This window comes from Emys orbicularis, chromosome 5 (genome assembly GCF_028017835.1).
Source record: "Emys orbicularis isolate rEmyOrb1 chromosome 5, rEmyOrb1.hap1, whole genome shotgun sequence".
Taxonomy (NCBI): domain Eukaryota; kingdom Metazoa; phylum Chordata; order Testudines; family Emydidae; genus Emys; species Emys orbicularis.
The window spans coordinates 124,879,990-124,906,544 of record NC_088687.1 but is presented as its reverse complement, the minus strand read 5'-3'; the positions used below and the strand labels follow the sequence as shown (position 1 = coordinate 124,906,544).

At 40.7% G+C, this 26,555-nt stretch overlaps 1 protein-coding gene across 1 annotated transcript in view; it reads left to right on the top strand.

Moving 5' to 3' along the window:
- DOK7 (docking protein 7) overlaps positions 1-26,555 on the top strand; it is a 93,558-nt gene that overhangs the window by 15,899 nt on the left and 51,104 nt on the right. The window contains exons 5-7 of the mRNA XM_065405579.1: positions 10,506-10,625; positions 21,385-21,492; positions 23,592-24,466. Of these exons, the coding sequence (XP_065261651.1) occupies positions 10,506-10,625; positions 21,385-21,492; positions 23,592-24,466 (1,103 nt within the window). The remainder of the gene's footprint in view (positions 1-10,505; positions 10,626-21,384; positions 21,493-23,591; positions 24,467-26,555) is intronic.

Genomic DNA, 26,555 nt, shown 5'->3' with positions numbered 1-26,555 from the left:
ATATGCAATTTACGGTTGTGTGTTTAAACAGATGTGTATGCTGTACTGCAGGAGTAATTTCAGAGTCCACGTTAGAAAATGTGGCCCTTAGTTACTAGCTGAAAATGCTAAATGTATTTAGGTTTTGAATGGAGCAGTTTACTGTGTAGGGTTTATGCACAAGCATCTAAAACTGAGTGAAAAGTCCTTTAGAATCTGTTGCTGATTCCTGACAATTTGTACAGAGTACCAAGTTTTGAACTGATGAAATCTGAAACAGCTGCAATATTTAGCTCCTCATCCCCACCCTGTAGGGAATTATCATGGAAATGCCAAGCAACCTTTAAATAAATTTAGTAACAGATTGGTAGATTAAATCAGGTATTAATTTTTATTAACTTAAGCACCTCAAAGGAGACAGTATATCATTTCACTGTTTGAACTGAGTACTGTATTCACTTAGAACTGAGGCTCTCTTGGAGATAAGAAATGCTGTGATTTGTACTACATAAATGGTACAAAAGTGTTGCGATGCTTTGGCTTCAATTTTTCCCCTGACTCTTCAAACAGATGCCTCAGGAGAAGACATTCTCCTTCCCTCTCTGAGAAATGGGGACTTTAAATGTTGTCTTGATGAGCAGTTCTGTGGTTTGTGGGATGTTGCAACTGGAACATGTTGGCTTCAGAGTGTTTTGTTTTAGCAACTTTCATTGGAAAAAAACTAACGTTTTCCTGAAATTTCTCAAAAGTGAAAATGGCAGTTCTTGTACCTTACTGGCAAATAGAAAACTAATATGAAGTCCAGGCCTCATGTGCCCATAACAAACAAAACCTCAACACTTCTCTCTGGTGCCTTCCCCTCCCTTTCCCAGGGAGAGTTTCAGTAACCACTGAAAATGTATCTGAAATCTGCATTGTTTAAAAGGTTCATTTGTTTAGTGCTTTGCTTAGCTGAGAAGAGGAGAATGTTATTACCGCGGGTGTAAAGCTGAGAGATTTACTGCTACTTAGTGTACATGAGAAGAGAATGACTGGATGCAATTCCATTTTTAGTTTTCTTTCTTGACAGTAGAAATGTTAGGGGTAATTGAAGACCAAAATGAAATATGCTGACTTAGCAGCCATCCAGCTCTGGAAGGATGTTTCTTCATTGGCTGCCCTGACTGAGCCAAGACATCTGGGAAATGCATGGTTCATTGCAGGAGTTGGGTACTTTGGGGAAGGCAGTTGTGCTGGTTGTCTCACAGCTGGCCAGTAAATTTATGCCATGGTGCTGTGTACTACTGCGGTCAAACCACCTCATTGTGTAACATGGCTACAAGAGGACATACAAGGACATGAAGTGTTCACAGAGTGCAACTCTGTAAGGAATAGTGAATGTCCCTTCAGTTAGGGCAGGGATTCTCAACCACTAAGTTAGGGGACAATCTGGTCATTGATGTTCAGCAGGAGGAGTTGACTGGTCACTGATGAGCTCCCCAGGGAGGGTGGGGAGAAATTCACTCCCAAAGGCCGTAGAGTGGCAGCACCAGTATCCTATAGAGGCTTTTCCACCCGGATAACACTATTCGGCCCTGCAGCCCCCTCTGTGGGGTGAAGGCAAAGGACTGTAAGGTAGCTGTAGATCTTCTGTCTCAGTCCCATGCTTGGCTAAACTATGTCTGCCTCTGAATGTTCCCTGCACACTTCTTCACAAAGAGGCCCCATGGAGCTAAGATCTATGCCATGTAGAGGGTATGCACCTCTTGTGTGGCTTCCCCAAATGGCCACCGTCCCACCTCTGGCAGTGGAACTGCTTGAGTTCTGCTGTCTGGGGAACCTTGGCACCTAGACACCTCAGGGTGGGATTTGGCCCATACACATGCTCTCATAAAGTTAACTGAAACTGACTATTCACAAACCGTTATAAAAGAGTAAAGGGTGAAAATGTGTTTAGCAGAGTCCAGCTACACCGCCCTCGCTACCTCTAAATTACACTTTCTTCACAAAAATTATATACCTGTAAGAAATACTCACCTAAATATTAGAAAGACTAGAAATGAATAGATAATTGGACCAGCCAGTTCCATATAGTCCACTCCAATACCTGATCTGTAGTACCCAGCCAGCCTTAACCTTCCCCCTTGTTACGTTCTCTAATGGAAATGGATATATACTGTTTATTATCTATAGTGTATTAATAATCTGTAGTTACAATTTGGAAAGGAATATAGTCCCAGGGTACATTACTTCAGAGTTCTATGCATTTTCTCAGTGTGATGTGCTGATAGAAAAGGATAGAGTTAGAGTGATTGATCTGTGTGATGTTATTTAATATGCTGATGTTGAAACATGATAGTGTAAGTGAATATAGACTTTACAAGTTTTGTATTTTTCACTTTATTAAATATATTGTGTAGGAACTAGCAAATATAGTGTTTTTTCTTGTAGTGAATAATGAAGTGTATATTAATGTCATTGTATATTACTAAAGATATATAGGAGGTGCTCAGACATTTCTTTTTAATGAGGAGATGTTATTAATCAAGAATCTTGGTATATATATTTCATGCACTATTGCTTTATTCAATAAAATACAGACTTACTAATTCACATTAATGAATGGTGAAAATTAGTGAACAAAATAAAAATGATAAAACTCAAGGATGTAAAGCATCTCAAATGTAATATGTTCTATTTTGTCAATTGAAGGTTAGTTTTATGTGTATACTTCATACAGTACAAGTAAATGTGCTGTAGTTTATTTTGCAAGAATGACATTTTAGCAATATAGAATTTGCTACATCATCTCTTCAGTCTTTCAAAAGAAAGGGATAGGATAGATCACCCATTTTTTGCAAAGTTAACAAAGTGCTGATTATTGAGGGTCTATCGCACATAGTAAATAGTGTTTTAGTTTAATGATAGGCGTTTATATGTTTAGCTACTTAAGTATCCTAGGATACACAAAGGGCTTGATATTCCTCTCACGTACACAGGGTAAATCGGGAGTATTGCCACTGAAGTTAGCGTAAAACTGTTATCAATGAGAAAAGAAATAGGCCTGCTGTCTCTTATTGAAAGGGGCATTTTCACAGACCCAGGAAGACATGCTGTATGTCTTGATATGATGTTGATTAAAATGGTCTTTAAACACATGGTTAAGTCTGTGCAGGTGAAGTGTCTGACTTCTGGATGGTCGTCAATTATTTATCAATGTCTGGTGTTATGAATGTTGGTGTTGCTATGGCTCTGTAATGCATGTTAAAAAAAGTATATATTAGCCATAATGTAGTATGAGTTTTATAGGTGTAACTGAATGTGCAGTATGTCATCTGATGCAGAGAGTGCTATGAGCAGTATCCATGTTTACTGAATATGTTGGAAAATAATCAGTAGGAATATTCTGAGACCAGGCTAAGAAGAACCCTGTAGACTTTTTTTCATTTTTATTTTTAAAAGTAACATTTGCATATATTTCTATTTTGGTGTTTTTGCTGCTGGGGGTGGGAAGCGGGGCACTAATCTATGATCAAGAGTGTGCAGCTGATATATTCAGGTCCCGAATGCCCACAATTCCCATTGAAAGATGTGCCATCGTCTGCAAGTCGTACATGTGCTACAAAAGAGCAAGAACGTGTGCATTTATTTGTTATAAGTTGCACCAAAATGTTTCATATTTATATAATCCGCAATTAGCAACATTCAAAACATTATCAACGGTATGTCTATACTGCAATTAAAAACTCGGGCTTGTGAAGCTTGGACTAAGGGGCTGTTTAATTGCAGTGTAGACATTTGGGCTTCGGCTAGAGCCCACGCTCTGGGACTCTGTGAGAGGGGAGGGTCCCAGAGCTCGGGCTGCAGCCTGAACCCAAATGTTTATGCTGCAATTAAACTAGGGTGACCAGACGTCCGGATTTTATCGGGACTGTCCCGATATTTACTTGTTTGTCCCGCGTCCCGATCGATGGTCGGGAAGCAAATTGTCCCGATATTTTGCACCCTGGCGCACAGGCGGAGGGGGCTTGTGTCTGCCCCCTCTCTGCCCCATTGGATCCCTCCCCAAATCCCCGCCCTGGCCCCGCCTCTTCCCCAAGCACGCCGCATTCCTCCTTCTCCCCCCTCCCTCCCAGGCTTGCGCGAATCAGCTGTATGGCGGTGCAAGCGCTTGGAGGGAGGAGAAGCAGGACCTGGCAGCCCACTCGGGAGGCGGAGGTGAGCTGGTGCGGTGGGGGGCGGCTCTTTTTTTTTTTTTTGCTCCGGCGACGACGACCCCCGCCCCCCCCAGGGTGTCCCAGTATTTCATGTCTCTCATCTGGTCACCCAGTGAGCCAAGTCAGCTAGCATGGGCCATCCATGGGTGTCTAATTGCAGAGTGAGACCCTGGTTCAGGACAGCACTTATGTACATCCCTACACACAACAGCATTTAAGCATATGCTTAATTTTAAGTCTCAGTTAAGAATTTGCTTAAGTGCTGTCCCAAGCAGGGATGCTTTTCTGAATCAGTACCTAAGTAGAATGTTACTCTAATCAATTGTTGCAGAAAAAATTGTGGCACAGAAGAGCGCATCCTCATGCATATATTTAACTCTCCCATCGCCTAATCCCTTATTCTTCTTTACTGTCCTGTACTATCAAAACTGGGCTATTTAATGAAGACCACCAGTTAAAGGGATGTATTAATTTTATAGAACAAGAAATCTGGTTACAAAAAGAGCTGAAAGCGTATATTTGCACAAGTTGGCTGCCTAGGTTCTCCAAAACCTCCATAAACTCCAAAACCTTATGTAGAGTATTGGGAAGTGTGCTTTTATTTGAGTTACTGTGATAAGTCCTACATTCTAATACTAGTTGTTAGGTCATCGTAACAATAGTGCTCTGTGTTATGTAGAGTCTTCTAATGTAGTCTTGCTTTATGATAATCCATCATTGTTCCCTCAGACTATCACTCTTCCTCCCCAGTCAGAACGAGTTTAAGATTTTATTAATAGATTCCACAAGAACATATTCATTATTAGGAGGAGAAGGAGATGGTCATGCTGTTAAAGCACTGGACTGGCTTTCAGGAGAACAGAGTTCATTTCTGGATGTTACTGAATCATAGAATATCAGGATTGGAAGGGACCTCAGGAGGTCATCTAGTCCAACCCCCTGCTCAAAGCAGGACCAATCCCCAACTAAATCCCTAAATGGCCCCCTCAAGGATTGAACTCACAACCCTGGGTTTAGCAGCGCCAATGCTCAAACCACTGAACTATCCTTCTCTCTGCCAACTTTTTTTTTTAAAACCATGAGACACAGAGGGTCTGAATATTACCACAGAGACTGTGCGCCTTGCTTCCTCCTAATACTTTCCCCTTGTGAAGATAAATTGATCAATATAGGTAAGGCACTAATAACCTGTGCTGGCAGGTGCTATAGAAGAACCTAAAACAAATGTACTTTGATGATAATTATTGATTCAGGTAGGAGTTTGAACACGTTCCACTTTAGCACAACTAAATTGCCAGCATGAAGAAGATTTACAAGCCCAGTTCAGATAGGTGGGACAATATTCAAGAATATGCTGCCAATATATTTTAAATCAAACAGCATTTCCATGGGAGTAACTGATTATTCTTAAAATTGCAAAACAAAACATCCACCCAACCCAAGTTTTCCTTAATTTCTGATTCTTTTACCCTTAACAGCACTATTTTTGTACTACAATTTCAGAGATTGGAAAGTACTTTCTTGTTCTGTTTCCAGTAGCTGCAAACAAGTGTACATTCAGGCCAGGGATATTGTATGCACAATACACACAACATTTTTTTGTAAATGTGTTTTGGCTAAAAATAAATTGAAAGAATTATCTAGGGAAGGAATTGCTCACATGGTTGGTAATGACTAGTTCAAATATAGTGTAGATTTGTAGTGACCACAAATTGTTACCCTTTACTTAGAGATTTTTTGATTTAGAGGGTGCTGTGAAAAATTCATGTAGGATGCGCAAAAAGCCACTAAGATTCAGCCTGGGCTCAGGTTCTATTACATTTGTGTACTTCAGTCCAAGACTGAGAAAATGTTCCTAAGCCTGGTCTGAAGCTGCCCTACCTTCCCCACAAGTGCATCTCCTAGGGGGAGAACCCTTAAGATGATGCCAGCTACTGTGCTAGGGTGTACGCAGCTGGCTGGCAATGGGAGCAGGAGTGTTTTCCATGATCTCACTGACATTTTGGGGACAGGGAAGTGGGTGCTTCCTAGCTTCTCCACTACAGTGGGTGCCCCTTGAAAAGCCTGCTGGCACCCCCATGAAGCCCAAGGGAGAGCAGAAGGGGCCATTTAATCAGAGGAGCTCCGCATGGGGAGGTCACTGGGCCTTTTCTTGAAGACATGATAAGGAGGGGATCATTGAGGCATAGATTGTGTAATGGCTGAAGACTTTCCTGGGCAGTTCTGGTTTGTGTAAAGTCTCCATGCCAACCATTTTTACCATGGCTAGCCCTTTGCAAACTGGGCCCTGGAGGTTTCATACAAGTCTAGGATAGGTAAACTGGGTTAAGCTGACTATCCTATTCTTAATGGATGCAGTTTCAAAAGAGAGGACAAGGCCTGACTGAGCTATCTCATGTCTACAGGGGGTCCTTCAAGGTCAGGATTAAGGCACATTGATGGGAAAGTGTGAAGAAACTTGCATTGCTGCTGTGTGGTACTTTTTCTGTGGACTTCGGTCCACAGGATTGTCTACATGGCACTTTTCATGTGTAGTAAACTCACTGAAAACTATGAACCTTCCTCCTACACAGACAGACGCACAGAGTCTTACTTGTTCTGGGGTTCCATGTAAATAGTTTGCTGGTGCATACCATTCCACAGTATAATTACAGATCAACTTCTGTGGGGTTTTTTATGTAGAATTAAAAAAACACTAAGCAAAGTTCAGCAAGATATTATTTAGTTTCACCACCGGTTTCCCTATCGTAATTTCTCTTTAACATTTGAGGACTGATTGTACAGTATCATACTGCCAACTGTCACTAACGAATGGCTTAGTGTTTCAGTCTTGCATGATTGGTTGCAGGCTGCTTTCCACTAAGTCCCTTACCCACGAAGAGAGAGCTCTTCAATCTAGTAAACAGCTGCACGGTATTACAGTGATGCATACCACATATTCCTGAGCTTCCAAATGCTTGTGCAGTGAACTCTGTTCCAATGCACGACTGAGCTGTATAATTTCTAGTAGCAGAGAACTTCTCAATTAGAAATTTAACACACTAGAAATAAATAAGTAGTAGTCACCTGCATATACATATTTAACATTTAGAAGCACACCGGAAGTCCATCTATCCACCATGTAGCATCTTACCAGGACTCATAAACTTCTATTTTCCTTATTGTCAATCTAGTTTTAATTGGTAAAGCAAGAGACAGAGGTCACTGTTGTCACTTCTTTTTAAGGGTGGGGATCAAACAGTATTGTGAAAAGGCACATAAGAGAACCTAGATAGATCGATATTTATTTTGCTGCAGAAGCCAACATGATTGTCTTTCTGTTTTTCTCTCACTGGGTCTCTGAATTCATTGCTTTCACTTCCAGTAAAGTCATAAGGCTGTTCAGTAGCTGTTGTATTGGAGCCCTCAGGAGCGCAGGTAGGAATTGATCTATTTTTAAATTAAGTTTTAGGTTGTTGAGTCCAATTTTATGCAATTTGGTGGAAGTTCTCCCCCTTTCAGAAGGCCCTCCATGTCATGGAAGCCCTGTTGTACTCCTGCATGGCAGTGGAAGGAGTGTTTGGTGGGTAGGCAGTAGGAACCTCCACCAACGCTTCTGCTAATTGCGGGGGGGGGGGGGGGGGAGGCGTGGGAAGAGGGCAGAGGGCAAGCTTGTGTCCACACTTACAAGGATCCATGCACAGAAGCCTGTCCAAATGTGGTCAGGCAGCAATGGTTTGTAGGCATCATGGCAAAGGGACTTGAAGGAGGACAAGGTGACAACTTGACAGAAATTGTTTCCCATATGTAAGGCGCAGCATTGGTGAAAACACAAAAGTGCTTAAGCAAGATGTGCACTAACAGCTAATAAAGGCTGCTGTTGGACAAAGATGGAGGACGATGTTGCCATAGAATACTAGATCTCATAGGCAGTATGGCACTATAAGATGGAGGGCCTTGAAGATGAATACAGAGGTGTTTTGTTTATTGTGATGGGGAAGTGGGCGACCATGGAAGGGCACTAACAGGGATGGCATCCTGGAGCAATAAGTCAGGAAGATGATTCTAGCAGCAGTGTTTTGAATGGACTTGAGTGGGGCAAGGAAGGAGGAGGCAAGGCCAGAAAGAAGGAAATGACAGTAGCTGTGGTATGAGATGATGAGGACTTGGACAAGAGCATGTTCTGTGGCAAGAGGTGACAGGATTTACATACAGGCTGGAAGAGTCTAAAGAGGGCCGAGTCAAAGATTATGCCCAGATTACGGGCCTGTGTCACAGGGAGGATAATGGCTGAAATCTTCTGTTTATGCGCACTGCAGGGCACAAGCTTCCACATGTTGCCCTTCTAGTGTGTCTCAAATCCAACTTGCAGGAACATTTTAGGGTGGTGCATAAATAGTTCAGTCTTGATGCCTGTTCAGTCATTGTTGTCTCTGCTGAGGTGGTCAGTCATGGCAAAGCCCTTTCTGATGTGGACATTTGTCCACTGGGAACTGGACTGAGAGCAGCAAAAAACCAGCAACAGAAGATAATTTTTTGGTCATGTCTGACCTGAGCTGGATTTATACTGGCAACCTAGAAGTAAAGGATTCTGTATGGCACTAGCAATCCCTGAGCTATCCAGCCTGTCACACAACACACAGCTCAAAGCTTGCTTATTTATTTACTTATTTAGGATTCTTATTCTAAGTTTGCTGAGTGCTATTCTTAATGAATGGAAAGCAAAGTACTAGAACAGAATGAAGGGTAAAGATCTGATGACAACTCATGGGATCACTTTACATTCTGTTAATAATAGCACACAGAACTGATACGAGTAGTTTGGGTAAGCAGGAAAATGGGTAAAATATTTCTTAGCTTATAGTACTCTGCAGAAAAATAACTCTTTGTGGACCAAGTCCTGACCTGTTTGAAAATAATAGGTCAGGTTCTGCTCTTAGTTATACTGGGCTGAATATGGTGTAACTTACTTAATTTCAGTGGAGTTACTTTGGCTATACACCCGGGTCACTGAAAACAGAATTTGACCCAATGGGAGTTTGTCATTGACTTCACTGGAACCAGGATTCAGCCATAATTGATAACAAAATGTCCTGTACCTTTTTAACGTTTTCCAAACTTTTTAAAATAAAAACATTGTTTCATTAAAGCCACAAGTCTTCTGTGTATTTATAGACCTCAGACAGTGGAATTCTAAACAGCAGCAAGTGCAGAGGCAGGCTGCAGCCCAAACATTTGAGCAGACCACACTGCAGCCTGCTCCTTCGTGGTTGACTCAACACATACTGAGTCTCTTCCAATTTCTGCTCTTGAACCACCAGCAGCTTCAGGCATTTTAGTTGCACTTTGATTGTGGTCAGTTATGGGCCTGAAGAAAGGTGGACAGATCTGTTTATCAGTATGCATCCGAAGAAGTGGGTTGTAGCCCACGAAAGCTTATGCTCTAATAAATTTGTTAGTCTCTAAGGTGCCACAAGTACTCCTGTTATTTTTCAGTATTCATAGCTCACCAATCATCACAATATCTAGGTGTTGTGTATAGTAACTTTAAAAGCACCCCATAAACTATGGGAAAATTCATACCTGAGCTTCAAGACTCAGGCCTGTCACAGTTCAAGGCCTTAATCAAACCCTAATGCTAGCAAAAATTTAAGAAGGGAGATTTAACCTCCATGCTTCAGTACTTAAGCTATCTCTAACTATTGGAGGTCAGGTTGAGACCTAATGTGGGAGAGCAGATTATCCCACATTTGCCTACTGTGGGGTCCTTTCACTTTCCTCTGAAGTATCTGGTACTGGTCACTATTGGAGATATGATACTGGACTAGATGGATCTTGGTTCTGATCCAGTATGGCAATTCCTATGTTCCAAATCCAAACACTCCTAAACTTGGGAGAGGTTCAGGTCTGAAATTCACTGCTCAGCCCCATCTCTAACTACGACTTAGATTTCTACAGTAAATACTTGATATGTAAACAAATCTCCTAAGTTCTAAAGCAGAAGACTGACCCAGCTCTGACCCGAGAAAGTTGATGTAGAAATATGAATATAAGAAACAGGCAGCTGTTGTTTCCCATTTTGACTTGGTTTAATTTGTTTTTGGTTGCATGACTCTCAGAAAGCTAACTGAGAAGGTAGAAATGATTGAGTCTGCTGCTTACAGTTTCTCGGATCAAAATGTGTTGCCATTAAATTTATTCCTTTTATTTTTTTCTCAGAATATATCTCACTGATTTCTTTCATGACTAGCACACAACATTCTTTTGATCACCACATATAAATGTTTAATCTTTATGTTTCTGTTATGCGTGCAGATGAAAAGTCTGTATTACTGTTGTGCTTTCTTACAGGGGCTGGTGTTTTTTTCCTTTCTTGTGCCGAAGGAGAGCAGATCAGCTTTCTGTTCGACTGTATCGTTCGTGGCATCTCCCCGACGAAAGGCCCTTTTGGGTTGCGTCCAGTCCTACCAGGTTAATATAGGAAGTATAGAGTAACCGTGCAAATTAGGAACTTGCCATGTCTAGCACTTATTGCTCAGATTGGAATTACAGCTTGCAGACACTTGCTGGGCATGGAAAGTGCAAAGTGATTTTCATTCTGAAATGTCACAGTACAGATTTATCAGTTGAATGTCCCAGTTTCCCTTGCTGCTCTAGCTCATTCATATTTCTGCTGCTGCTGGCCTTTGCCTGGTCTTATCTAACTGTACCAAAATATAATATTCTGAATAGAGATGGGCCCAAACCAAATCTGGGGTTTGAATAGTTCCAGTTTGAACCTAGATCCATATCTGAATCTGGCTGCTGGTTGTAATACTGAAAATTTGCTGAGCCAAACCCCTAGAATACTAATTTTGGGGCTAGATGACATCTGAAGCCCATTCCAAAGCCCCCTGAAATCATTGGAAAAACTCCCAATGAACTTCTAGTGCTTTGGACCAGGCCCCTATATCCTGATCTCAATCTTGCAGTTCAGGCTCTTCTCTGGTGAGTAAGGATTAAATTCCTTTTTCTGTTTTGTGGTACATGCTGCATGCACTGTAGTGTTCAGAGAAGAAATTAGATGTGATCTTGCAGGAGTTCTATGGCCTTTTGGTTTTAGTAGGTGAGGAAATGTAATACGCAGTTAGAAGGAGTATGTCAAGCAGGGCAAGAAGGTGGAAGATGAGCTTGTCGAACAATAGCTGTGAAGTTTCTGTGGTGAAGGAGGAAGCTTTTAAAATGGTGGAGGAAGGGGGATTTCACATTTTTAGCAAATGTTTGCACTTCCATAGCTAGGGGGATTTAATGGCTTTCATGATCAGAATAGTTTTACAGGATTTTTACCATTGCTGTAAACATTCAACCAAACCAATCTCTTGTGTTGAAATGTGATATAAAAGATTTACAGTAGAACCTCAGAGTTGCAAACATGAGTTACCACACACCTCATTTGGAACCAGAAGTACGCAATCAGGCAGCAGCAGAGAGAGAGACACACACACAGAGCATTTTTCTTCTGCATAGTATAGTTTCAAAGCTGTATTAAGTCAATGTTGTACTTCTTTGAAAGAACAGTCATAATGTTTTGTTCAGGGTTAGGAACATTTCAGAGTTACAAACAAACTCCATTCCTGAGGTGTTTGTAACTTTGAGGTTCTCCTATAGTTTAGATGTGAAATTTATGGAAAGATTGAAAAAACCTCTCAGTCCTGCCATTTTAAAATTAGATGCATATTGTATACAGCATTTGATTCATCTTTCGCTTCCTTGAAATCAATGCTTGTATACCACTGTAAATAAAACCAGTGAGAGAAAGGCAAATCAGGCCCATAACAGCTCACTAATTTTATATGCTGTTTTTTGCATTTGTAATGTGAACGTTAATTAATTCATTTTAAAATTGCCAAACAATTAATTCATAATAAAGTCTTTTTGACGTGTACAAAAGTGGTTGGGATGTTCAGATTTATAATTTTGTCAGTTAGGGTATACTCAGAAAATTGTAATTTACATAAAGACTTTTATTATAGACATGCAAAAACAAATTATTTAATTACATACAAACTTATATGGTCTCCAAAAGAGGTTCAGTTCAGGTAAAGAATTATGACAATGGGCCACTAAAGAAGGCAACCTTAATTCTAACTTTTGAGTGCTTGACTTTTGCAAATTGAATGTTCTTTTAACATATATTTTTTATATAATTTCCTTTTTTTTAAAATTAAAAGTTATAAACAAAAATTCCATCATGTAGAACTATACTGACCCCCCACAGAGCCACAGCACAATCCTCTATCGCTTGGGGTAAGTAGGTAACTGCTTGCAGTAGAAGCATGTTATCTTCTATGTGGGCCTAACAAAAGAGTAGGATGAGACCTGCTTTGCCAGTGGATTTCAGAGCTATTTACTAGACAGGAATAATAGGTTCAATTCCAGGTTCTAGAGGAGAGTGTTCTCTAGTGATTACAGACCATTCTGCCCCATCCTCTCCCCCAGCTTCTCCCTCTCTTCATCTCCATCCTTGTCCCTCACCCTGCCCCGTCTTTCCCTTTCCTCCTGCCCCCGTCCCCTCCCTCTGCTGCTCCAGTCTCAGTCCCTGCTGAGTTCCCCCTGTCTGTTCCTATTTTCCCCACCTGTTTCTCATATGCCCCCATTCTCAGCCTCTGCTTCTCCCCTCCACCCTGCTCATATCCTTCGCAGTTCCTTCCCCTTCCCCCCTATTTTCTGGCCGCCTCTCCTGGCTCCAGTTCCTAACCCTTCTACCCCTTGAGCTTCAGCCCCTGTTCCCTAACCCTGCACCTCTTCCTATGCCCCATGTTGCTTCTCATACCCCTCTGCATTCCAGTCAGGCTGTTTCCTCCTCCTCCACCATGTTGCCTTGGTGAGCACTGAGAGTACAAGAAAGATGATTTCCCTGTTCTCGGTTCCTGTGCCTTGTGTCAGAGTAGTCCCCGGGTGCCTGGAACAGCAACCGCAGGAAGGCCCAGGTCAACTATGCTCAGTGCAGATGGAGTCTTCAGAGAATTTAGCTGTCAAACTCTAACAAGTCTCTACTGAGCACGTGTGAACTGCAATATTTTCAGAGGCTGATAACTGATAAGACAGCTATAGCTTCTCAACAAAGTGGTAGTAAGAATTTTTTTTTAACATGGGCGAAGCAACCTATTTTCCCCTAATCTCATTTTTGGAAACAGCTGAACCATTTTATCTGAAACTTTATAAAATAATCCAACCAATTATTGATAATAAATAAATTCCAAATTGAGGCAAACATCTTGGATAGAAAATTCCAACCTGAATTGTTTAAGTTTGGCAAAGTTATTAGCAACTGAAAACTGGTTCTTATAATGGAAAGTGTCACTACCTGTGCCACCTATAATAAATTTTGAGACGAATTGTACCCTCTGTTAGTCCAGATTTATCATAACCTACTCCACTGGAGTTACACTAACTTCAGTGGAGTTATTTAGATTTATATTAGTGTAACAGGGAGCAGAATTTAGCCCTATGTTGGCTTTGTACAGTATATTAAGATTTTACATTGCTAGTAGCCAATTCTGCACTAGTTGCATGCCCAAATCTCCCTTTGGCTTTAATGGGAGTTTTGGGTGTGCAAGGAATACGTATGAGACCCATATTGGAACAGATTTGAAAGAGCTAATCCAATAGGTTGAGTAAATAATATTTTCCCCTACCAGTTTTTTATTTTCTAGAAAATCCAGAACAGCAGCTACAGTTGTCTGTTATCTAAAATGTAGTTCATAATCTTGCTTGAGAGAATAAAATGTGCAGCCAGAAGACATGAACTAGAAGCAAAACAAGAAAGCAAGAATAATCAGGATCTCTAATGACAGACAATAGCTTATGAGAACCGGGAGAAGTATTTTACCCATGTCATACCATTGCAGAATTGATTTGGGTGCATTTATAGCTTATTTGGTTGTTTTGTCTTCCACTGAAGCATTAGAATTGGCTACTCCTTATGCAGGCTTATGAGGATTGCAAAGCATATGTATCTGAATGATGGGGTACTTTTTTCATTAAGCTAATACAAATCAAAGAATTGTAATATAAAAACCACCAGTGAAATGATCAAAACTGACAAGAGACATGTGATGTATTGTCTGTTGTTCTTGCGGTTAAACTCCCCCCCCCCACCCCACAGCACTAGGGAATGTGTGTCGGCTCCTCCTGCAAGCTCTGCAGCAGTGGTTCACTAATAAACATTATTCTTAGAGCTGGCCACATTCCTGCTGATAAAGATGTTGGGCAGACAGAGGGAAACAAAAGTACACAGATCTCTTGAGGTGCTTGAAACCTGTCGGGTGGGGGGGGGGGCAGAAATGCTTTGAATTTTTTCTTTCGTTTCTTTTTTTTTTACGAAGAAGATTGAATGTGGTTATAGAAAATTGTCACTTTGTTGACTAATCGATTCAGACACTGTCACTGCAGCTCAACCTGCTGCCAAACTCCCCCTTTAATTAAAAGGGCCAGACCCTCACATGGTGTAAATAGCATAGAATCATAGAATATCAGGGTTGGAAGGGACCTCAGGAGGTCATCTAGTCCAACCCCCTGCTCAAAGCAGGACCAATCCCCAACTAAATCATCCCAGTCAGGGGTTTGGAAAGTCTGGCCTTAAAAACCTCTAAGGAAGGAGATTCCACCACCTCCCTAGATAACCCATTCCAGTGCTTCACCACCCTCCTAGTGAAAAAGTTTTTCCTAATATCCAACCTAAACCTCCCCCACTGCAACTTGAGACCGTTACTCCTTGTTCTGTCATCTGGTACCACTGAGAACAGTCTAGATCCATCCTCTTTGGAACTCCCTTTCAGGTAGTTGAAAGCAGCTATCAAATCCCCCCTCTTTCTTCTCTTCTGCAGACTAAACAATCCCAGTTCCCTCAGCCTCTCCTCATAAGTCATGTGCTCCAGCCCCCTAATCATTTAGTCCCATTGAAGTCAATAGAGCTACACTGGATTGCTCTAGTTAGGGATCCATAAAGGTGGGGGTCAACTTTTTCTGCAGGGCACTTTTTTGATATTTTTAGTGGTCTGCGACCTCCCAAAACTTGGGCGTAATTGTACTTTGGTATAAAAAAATCCTCTGTGAATATAGATATGTATGTGTACTTCCCTCTGTTTTCTAATGATCTGTTGTATCAGGATTTATGCTGTATCAATCACCCTGGATGCCTAAGCATCTGTGGGCCATTTTTCTGTCTTTTCCCTGATTTTCCTAGCTTTCCACTGTTGTCATTCCTGTACAGAAATCAAATTGTGATCTACTATTCTTATATCTTCACCTCCCACATCAACACTTCAGCTAATATATCCATCTAATGTTCCCAGAAATGCATTTATAGATTTTTCTAAGGCCTCATCTTCAGCAACAGTCAATATATGTTTTTAAAGTTTACTCTCCCACCTATGAATTTTGAATGCTTCACAGATACATGTAATATTGTCATAGTTGATTGGAAAATTTACATGGCTTTAATCAGTAGTGAATGGCAGAACAATGTACAGACATATGGAAAGCAAATTTAAAAAAGGCGACCTCACTAGCTTGTATTACTGTAAGAGGCGTATCTTTGCATGCAATTGCATTTCAGACTTGTGTGTTGTGTGCCATTCAGAAGTTTAAGACATGTATGGTAAAATGACACAACCTATCCTAACTTGTGTATAGTGCTGGACATTCATGTGCAGACTAGTTTTCCTTATCAAGTATTGTATTACACAGAATGTACTGTATTACTTGAAAAGGTCAGATTGCCAGCAGCTGCATACTGTATCTGGCAAGAGTATCAAAATCCACCCAGTCTGTTGAAAGGAATATGTTAAATAGATAAATCATCCCTGCACTTCAGCTAACTAGATCTAAACTTCCTTGTAGTGGGTTATACTCAGAAATCCTCAAGTTATTAATATTATTTACATTTACATTAATTAATGCAAAGTCATGTTGGTTGTTAATACATTCTTCCTAGGGGCTTTATTTATGAAATCTTCTGAATTACATAATTGGGTGGTCTAGAAGTTTAAGTATGAACCAGATTTCTCTCCACAATTTACTGGTGGATTTTGGATTTTTGCCCTTGACCACCTCTCTCAGACCGCTTGGAACTTACAGACATGCCTCCTTGACAGCTTCAAGAAGGAAAAGGGTCCGTTAATGTTTGCTTAATGTAACAAAGGGCGTTTTTGTGAAAAGAGAGAGAATTTAGTGCAGTGAAAGGAGTCAGAGATTGAATTTTCCACTATCCACAGAATAGGTATAGACTGGGGAAGCAACAAGTCAGCTTCCCCAAGCTTCCTTCCAATAGGTCTGTGGATAGACATGGTGATGTCCACCTCTGGTAGCCTTTTATGTGCAGAAAGTTCACAGAGCATCTTTGCTAAATGGTGCTCTGTCATTAGTAAATATTGACCTGAAAAAACTGTAGGGACACAGGGGAAAATACTAATTGGAAAACTAGCATATTATCTTGTTTTTATTCACAATAGTGATAATTTGTCTAATTAAAAAAACCTCCAATTTCCAAAGGTGGCGGCATTAATTGCATACATAATTGGGCAAATAGTTACGCAAGTGTGGCCATTATATGTTTAGGTGCATCCTTGTTTGCTCAAATGCAGGATTTGCATGTGCAGTTTAGGTGTTCAGTTTTGAAAAGTATAGTTCAGTTGTGTAGAAAACTTAATGAACTTTTGATACAAAAGCATTTTCCTGATCCATTCTTTTTTTTGGTGTATATGAAACTTGTTCTACATTTGAATAACCACTGCAATGCTTTGGAATGGATCATCCAAACAAATATAAATATCTCTATAGTAATTAACCCATTATCCATAAATCCAAAATAAAGTTTAGAAGGAAAAGATGTGATAGTTCACATTTATTATTAACTATTATGACATACAGTATTTGTTGATGGAGCAACATGCAAGCATTAAAGACACAACCCCAGCTATGAAGATGTTACAGTCAAAGAGCTTGATTCTGCAGCATTTTAAATTGCGGCAGCATCCCCAGGCTGCCCTATAACTGCAACGTCTGCAGTGTTACGGCCCCATTTCAGCATGCCCTTGGTACACTTACTGTGTCAGGGCTCGTGAGTGATGATGTGCGTGGGCTTATGGTCGTTAGCTTCATGGCTGTCTTCCATAGTGCCTGTGCTGAGGGAATCCTCCTTCAATCAGACATGGAGCTTTTTAGGGCCCATTTACATTGCTCTCTCCCTTTTTACATGGTGTAAATGGGCTGGAACAGGTGTAAGGATCACCCTGGACTTGTAACAGCAAGAATCTGACTTACACATGCAAAGGAAGGAAATGCAGAGATTAAGGCTGCTGCTCCATCCTTGACTGATTTTTGTAAAACAATGTAACATAACCCAGTAATACATGTTTATGGCACCTGTAATGCCAGGGCATCTCAAAAAGTTACCGATTCATATTTTATGGATCAAAATAAATGACTAATTTTAAAATAATTGATTTTACTAAGGCTTTTGACACAGTGCCTCATGACATTCTCCTAAGCAAACTAGGGAAATGTGGTCTAAATAAAATTACTATAAAGGGAGTGCACATCTGGTTGAGAGGCCATACTCAAAGAGTAGTTATCAATGGTTCTCATATCTGGTGGTGTCCAGCAGGAGTCAGTCCTGGGTCCAGTACTCCTCAGTATTTTCATTAACGACTTGGATAATGGAGTGGAGAGTATGGGAGTTTGTGAAATCCCCATCATTGGAGGTTTTTAAGACCAGGTTGGACAAACACCTCTCAAGGATGGTCTAGGTTTACTTGGTCCCGCCTCAGTGCAGGGAGCTGGATTAGATGACCTCTTGAGGTCCCTGGCAGTCCTACATTTCTATGATTCTACATAGTGCTCATCCCATGCTCTTGGAGCTTTTAAATACATGAATAAAATGTCACAGTATGAAAGTATTCAAAATATCCCACAATGGACTGCTCAGCTGGTTCTAATGAATACCCACCAACGCTCATGGTAAAAATAAAATCCCTCCATCATAGGTATCTCAGTCAATTCAACCTTCATATAACCCCCTGCTAATTGACCAGGAAAGTAGGGCCAGGGGAAGATTTCAGCAGCTGATGCGCAGCTTTCTTCACACAAGGGGATCCATTTCTATTTGGAAATGATGAAGTCTTTTTCTTAATTTGAACGTTTGCCTGAATCTAAGTGCTTAGATACTGTGGAGTCAGGTGTATGGAAAACCTGGGGGATGGGGTGGGGGAGAGCAAGAGAGAGCGCTAGTGTTCATGAAATGATTCTCTGGCTGGAGCTCTAATAAGATGTTGCGTGGGAAGACGTTGTAAAAACTTCCTCAGACAGCTATGTCCATACCGGTCATGCTATCGCTGTCCTGGGATTCTCTGGAGCAGAGACTGCCCATCATGGCAAGTTATTACACATTGTTTAGTGGTTTTGTATTGTGCACAAATGGGATGTAGGATGACACCACCAACCCATTTTTACTTGTGACCTAAACCAGTATTTAAAAAAACCACAATTCTCTGGAGATCAGAAGCTAATACACTTTAACCCGCGTTTCCTCCTAGCCCATCTTAATCAACTCTTTCATATAGATTCAGTCTGGTTTTGTTCACTCACTCACTATACCAGCCTTGCACTTGAAGTGCTTTGTAAAACTTATCTCTGCTGAACTAGATCCCCTTTTGGACGTGAGAGCACTTGAATAGAGACAGCAGAAGAAACTACAGCATGAAGAGCATGCCAAAATGGAGGGGCGTTACAGCTAACGGCTCTGCACCCTCAGGTCATGGACAGATACAAGCAGCAATTTGCAACCTGGTATACAAGGCGCCAACTCCTTGTTTAGGTGTGTCTGAGTTGAGCCATGAGGACTAATGGCGAAATCTTTCGATTTATACTGGAAAGATTCCCACTACGCAACTGGATTTTTGCTTAAGTAAAGATTTGCAGGATTTGGTCCTAATCAATGCTTAAAATGGGTTGGGTTGCAGGGGAATGAGGGTGGGGTCACAGACCCAGCCTCCAAAAAAAAAGTCTTTGGAGATACATCTGAGGCATGTCACTAACAAAGAGGATTATAAAGTCAATGTGCCTCAGGATGGCCTGGGGTTGTGAAGTGGGAGTGACACTGACTTTGTTCCAGTCATGGCCATTGACAGATGCAACATTTCTTTAAGAACACTTTAAGCCCTGCCCCTTGCAGAGCAGCTTTAATGTTCAATATAAGTATCTATAATTAATACATAGTATACCCGATTCATTCTGTCAGTAGAAACCAGGCTACAGATCTGCAGAAATGAAAAGCCCACCTAGATGGGGAGGAAAGCTAAAGAGTGCACCATGCCTGTAACCTCTTCTCCACTAAAGGGCTTAGAGCCAGCTGATGCAGCCCAGAAAGTCAGTGGTGAGGGTCGGGGCAAGGGATCTGTGAGATATTTTGATTGAGCTCATTCAAGTACATAAAAGGTTGTTACAAGGAGGGGGGATAAAAATTGTTCTCCTTAACCTCTGAGGATAGGACAAGAAGCAATGGACTTAAATTGCAACAAGGGTGGTTTAGGTTAGACATTAGGAAAAACTTCCTGTCATGGTGGTTAAGCACTGGAATAAATTGCCCAGGGAGGTTGTGGAATCTCCATCACTGGAGATTTTTAAGAATAGGTTAAACAAACACCTGTCAGGGATGGTCTAGAAGATAATACTTGATCCTGCAGGGGACTGGACTAGACAATCTCTCAAGATCCCTTCCAGTCCTATGACTCTATGATCTCCTGGATGTCCTTGGCTGGGTGGGTCCTATACAACCTTGGCTGAATCGCTAAGCCTACTGTCTCTGAGGGTGGCCAGCAATAGCTGGCCCATGGTGGTGAATGTCTCCATTGATGCATCTGCACCGTAGGAGTGAACCAAGCCCAAGTCTTTGAGAATGGAGAAACACAATGTAAGAATATGGAAATTTTGGTTTCCACAGTTAGAAGTTGTTCATCATCTCAACCAGCCCATCAACAGCAATTTATTTTTCTCTTTATCCTTCCTCTCTTGTTAAATGATTCCATATATGTGTGTTACAGATGCTGTGACTATCAGTGTGAGCAGGAATGTGGTAACTGCAGCTGTGCCAAAGCTAATCTGTATTGTATCTCACATTTGCTTCTTTTCCTGTGAAATTATGAGGCCAACTGAAACTTCAATGAGAATGAGTTAGCAGACCATATACACTGCAGCTGTTAAACATGCCATACATTTTAAAGATGTTTACAGTAATCTTGTCAAATTAGTCTCAAGAATATAATAATGATTGCTGCCAGCATCTGGTTTTATCGTGCGTGGCTGGAAAATGAAGCGATACAGAGAAGAATGGCATGTTTTCTGAGGAAGGTGTACGCTCAAGTTTGTGAAGCGTTCTATACTTCTCTTCCCCCCTTCCCCTCGGAGATAGTGGGATCCTCTTTCATTGTGACATTTCATTGAGCTACACTGGCTAAACCAGTAGAAAATGTACTATAAGCAATAGTCCTGTATAGGCAAGGTCTAATTGGCCTTTTCTATGTCTAATTTTTACAAGGTTTTAAAAAAAACACTTATGCTGGGTATCCTTTTAAATAGCTGGCCCGGATGACCTCTTGAAGTCCCTTCCAGCCTCATATTTCTATGATTCTAACTTGTATGGTAGCAAAAATATTACCGTCTTTGAATTAGTTTATAAATCCACACCAGAAACTCTCAGCGTGAAAACCCAGCCCCCACTGAAGTTAATGGCAAAACTCCCATTGACTTCAGTGAGGCCAGGATTTCACCCTTAATTTTCAAAGTCACATACTCTCGTCTTAATCCCGCAGATCTAGGGTCTCATCTGGGCACTCAACTGCCCTCGATTCCAGTACAGTACCTTTCAGGACCAGTCCCATAGTTACTACTTTTGCTGACTTTAGGTTAGATTCTGAAAGATGCTGGGCACACAGAACTCCCGCTGACTACTCAGCACCTCTCCAGGTCAGGCCTAAAGGTCGCTTGTCCCCCATCCTATCACCTTTTGGAGAGGGGAAATAACAAGATAAAAAGTTTGCCAATGAGATGTTACTTAGGAAGGTAGACTATGCAAACACATGACAAGGCTTGCTAAAGCCTTACAGTAGAAGATGCAGTATAACATTCTGTTTTTCTCTCAATACTTTCACTGCCTTTTTCAGAAACTTATCCATTTGTTCCTTTCTTAAAGACCCAAGTGCAAATCCAGCCTACACGGAGGAGAGAGTGGCCCATGAAGCTTTGCAATTAGAAAAGCGCCTGAGTCTACTATCCCATTCAAGTCGCCAGGGCAGTGGAGGTAAGAAATGCCTACGGTCAAGCTATGATACAAGTCTGGATTTTATTTCAAGGGTCTTTTTCTTGAGGCTTCCGAAATAAGAAAACCATAGCATTTTAAAATATTGAGCCTTCCAAATGTATTGGACAAGGTCACTCTCTTAGGTCCCATTGCTTTAAGGGCATGATCCAAAGTCCACTGATGTCAGTGGGACTATTTCTGTTGTCTTCAGTGGGTTTTGGATCAGGCTCCAGAGCCCCAAGTCAGGAAGGTACTTAAGCATGTGCATAACTTTAAGCATGTGAGTAGTCCCATTGAAGTGATGAGCAGTCCTGTTGAAGTCACATACGTGATTAAGTACCTTGCTGAATTAAGGCCTATGGCATGAAGTGACTTGCATAAGTCACACAGCAAGTCTGTGGCAAGGTGAGGAACAGAACCCTTTGACATGAAACCTTTCCTTTCTCTGTGTCTTTGACAGCGTGTATGCATGTCAATCTTAAAGACATTTTACATGTGGAGGCATAATTTGGTGCTTAGAGCATAATTTGGTGCTTCTAAATATACATTTACTTCCAAATATTTTTAAAAGCCAATAACCATTATAACTTTCTTTATCCTCAGTAAAAATCTCCTTTGTAAATAGATTCACTCATTCCAGGGTGTATTTCTTGTGCGATACTCTGGATTTATTGTTCTGATTTTTACTTATTATATATCTTCTGATAATAAAGCTAGAGCTTCCCATCTGGAGCCAAGGCACATGAAAAACAACGGTCAAGAGTCAATGAACGTAGCGGGGAAAAAAAGGTTAGATTTAGGGGGCTATATTTTGATTTCCTTTGCATCCGTGCAAATCCAAAGTGACGCCACAGAGTCCAATGAAGTTACCATTGTAACTGAGAATAGAATTTGACCCATGCTCAGATCACTGAGTGATGCAAATGGACACAGCACCATTGACTTCAGCAGAGGTATACCTATTTACACCAGCTAAGAATGTGTTCCACCAAGTCTAAAATTAATATTAACAAAATGACTCATTGTCCACCCATTAATTTCCTTTCTTATGTAAGAAGGCAGAAAATCACTTTCTATACCATAATACCTTTAATTGGGATGAAAATGCCTGGCTGTCCCTACCATGACAATTCATAGCCCTTTCTTAGTTTTCCACTTCCAGTGAGTGCTTCAGGTATATATGACCTTCTGTGCAAATACTCTTGCTACAGCTACTAGTGGGGAAAAATTGTTTTTCAATCCATGAATAAATGTATCATGGGATATGTGTATATATTATGGATACAACACTGTCATCATAGCCATATCAGTTACATTTTCATCTGCTCATCAGTTATGTTTTTCTTTGGAACGTTGTAGAATTTAGTTTCGGGTCTATCAGCTAAAAGATAATCTTGAGCTGAACAATTGATTTTTATGTCTGATGCCATTTTAAATGTTGACTTTGCAATTGTTCAATTAAAATTCATTGGTAAGAGATAAAAAGCATCAAACCAGCCTTGGCTTGGGAGATGGACTAGATGACCTCTTGAGGTCCCTTCATGCTCTACATTTCAGGGATTTCTATGAAACAGAAACTCATTCAACAGCTTCAAATCAAATACAAACGTTGAAATCTAATATACAGCTTGTGGCAATTTAGAATTAAAAGTTTATATTTTGGAACATCCTCAGATATTTTGAGATCATTTGGCCTGCTTCTCCTCTCTGGTGTAAATTAGGAATAGCTGAACTGAAGCCAATGAAATAACACTGGAGTAGAATATGCTGACATATATTTTACCCAGTGTTATGTCATTGACTTCAGTTCAGCTATTCCTGATCTACACCAGAGAGGAGATTCAGGCACATAATCTTCAATTTTAGCATAGAATGTGATATATTTTCAGAGATACAGTAAATTTACACTAAGGGCACCACGTTGTTTTTTAATATTTTTCCGGGGGTACAAATTGTAACATGCACTCTGTTAATATGGCAGAAACAACCCTCCCCTAAAACAAATAGAATTCCACGGTCCTCTCTGCTTATTTGTCCTTTCTTTGCTTTTAGTTTAATTATATTTTGAACATGGGTTGATCTAGTTTCTTTTATTCCAGGAGATGATAGAAGCCTGTCAAGTTCATCTTCAGATACCAGCCACTCGGACGCTAGTGTTGGGAGTAGGTTGACAATTTGGCCTGAACAGTCTTCGGCCAGCACTTCTCAAGAGAGTCATGGAGTGGCAGCTGCAAAGGGCATTCATTTTGGGGAAGAAAAAACACTCACAGAAGGGGCACGTGGCACCACCAAACCACCTCCTAAGCCTCTTCGGTCTAGACAGCTACAGGAAATAGGTCGTCAGAGTTCTTCTGACAGTGGGATAGCTACTGGTAGTCACTCTTCTTACTCTGGAAGTTTCTCTTCCTATGCTGGGAGTCTGGATATTTGCCATGGTGATGAGTTTGGATCATTGCTTAGCCTACCATTGAACCTTCCTTCAGATCAGAATTTATGTACTTGCCTGCACAGTGAACCCCAGAGGAGCTTGGGCTCAGAATATCAGGTTCCTAGCCCTGTCAGACATATTTATGACACACCCAGGAGTTTATTACAGGCAGCTGCTATAGACGTACAACACAAGAGTGCGGATTCCACCCAACCAAAGGACCAGGACCCAGCACCTCAAGGCATTAGTGACCCTAAGGTGTTGGTACCACACTCAGAAACACGGATGGCACCTGAGCAGAGCCAAGACAGGGGGAGGCATACATCCTTACTCCCAGAAGGCACCAAAGACTCAAGTGATGAGACATATGTGGATTTTGTTTCGAGGTGGTCAGATGTAAAACCACAAGGACAGGTGTTAGACTCCAAAAGTAGTGAGTTGGCACCACCTAGTGGAGTCCCAGCTGACCCCTGTGAAATATATAGCCCCCACCCTGGGATGACAAGAGCTCTCTTTTCAGCTTGTCCAATCTGTGGTGGACTAAAGGTAAATACCTAATACTGAGCAGATGCTAACAAAGACTTAAGTACCTTATTTAACACCATTAATTTAAATGACTTAAGGATGTCAGAATAGTTGTGAATTGCAGCCTATTTCTTTTTAGGATAATGAAATTTGTGCTGTTTTATGGGTATGTTGAAAGGTTCAGTAGAGGGCAACCTCTCCCCTCCTTAAAAACCATGTCTGGAACAGGAAAACATTGAAACATGCAGCCCATCAAGCATTATCTTTCAATGGACCAGATTCTTTCCTTGGGTACACGAGTGACTGGCATTGACTTCAGTAGAAATGTCACAGGCACATTGGAGGGTTGAATTTTTCCTGTGATAATTAATTTAGTACAAATGAGGATGTCTTGCTGTTGGTATTTCTTGAGTAGAGTGAAGGGAGGCAGAAAAGGATGGATGATACTCTAGGATAGCCATTTTTAAAAGATGCATATTTATTTTGACAGATAGTTTGTAGTATGTGAGTACCTCATGTGCATGGGGAAGCCAGAAAAGTGGAGCTTCTGACTGGTGAAAGAGAACATAAGAGCTACTATACTGGAACAGATTAGTGGTCCATCTAGTCCTGTATCATGTCACTAAGAGTGGCCAGTGTCAGACGCTTCAGAGAAGGTGCAAGAAACCCTGCAGTAGCTGGTTATGGGAGAGCCAACCCTCAGGGAAAGTTCTTCCTAGCCATCAATAGTTAGAGGCTGACTTAAGAACTGAAGCATGAGGGTTTGCATACTTTCCTACACTTTTGTTTATTTTAAAATATTTACTATTATGATTCTGGATATTCTTGTTATCCATATAAATGTCTAATCCCTTTTTGAATCCTATTAAATTCTTGGCCTCAATGGTATCTTCTGGCAATGAGTTCCACACACTATTAATGCATTATGTGAAGAAAATATTTCTTTTTACCGTTTTTTGAGAAGACTTTTTGTGGTGTTTTTATTGTGGTTGCTAAACTGAAACAAAATAAAGCTGTTTTTGTGTTGGTGAGGCATAGAAAACCTGGAAAAGAGAGAGAGAATGTAAAAAATTAGGAAATGATGTATAAACTGGGAATTCAGGCAAAATTATCTCACTTAGAGAAACAGTTGTTAAATAAGGTAATTTAAGGGTATAATTTTAAATGAGTATGTGAGAGTTACATAACTCACTGGAGAGAACAGGTTTTCATATTCAGAAGAAGTTAATGAGCTTGTTGGGCTATTGGCCTTTTCTTGTCCTGCAGCGCTTCATGTGCTTGTAGTGCAGTCTATTTTTAAGTCTCTGGGTACTAGAGGATGGTATTGGCACTGTATGTCTTCAAAACTGTAAAGGACTGAAGTCACTCCTTCCCCCTTTTCCAGTCCGCTCCCTGATTGGACGATTGATTTTAAATGCATTAGACCAGACACCATATAGGAGGAAAACTGTGGTGCCACTGTACTTTCAGCCATTCTAACTGTAAGGAAATGTTGAAAAAGGTCTTATGCAGAATGGACAGTAATCTAGAAAATAAATAGTGACATGAGAAAGGCTGCCCCCACTTGAACTTGTTTTAGTACAGGATAAATACTTTTGCTTCTCTTCCCTGCCCATTTTAAAGAACTCTGAAAATATGCTTTATTGAATTATACAAATAACAATTGTGTTTTTGTTAAAAGTAATCAAACCATTATAGCAAGATCAATTATTTTAGAAATGACTAATGGACCCTGCCCGTGCCTTCTTTACACGTAATATGGTGAAGACACAAATCCCTATTCTGTAATAAAATAATTCCTATTCTACATGCTGTGAATAAGATACATTTGGGATACCACTATGAGCAAGCTGAATTGAATCATGGATTACTTGACATCAGTTCTCCACATCTATTTGAAGATGTTCAGAAAGTCTTTATTGGGCCAATGTTTTGCGTGCTTTTGCAATTTCAGATAAACTGTTAATTAATTAAATTGTGTTGATGTTTTTAAATTCCTGATATTTAGTCTAAGTAAATGAGATGGAGAGAACAGTACAGTCCATAACAATAATGAAGTACAGCAGCAGTTTTTCATGTTCATCCTTGTTAGTGAACTTTTGCAAATCTT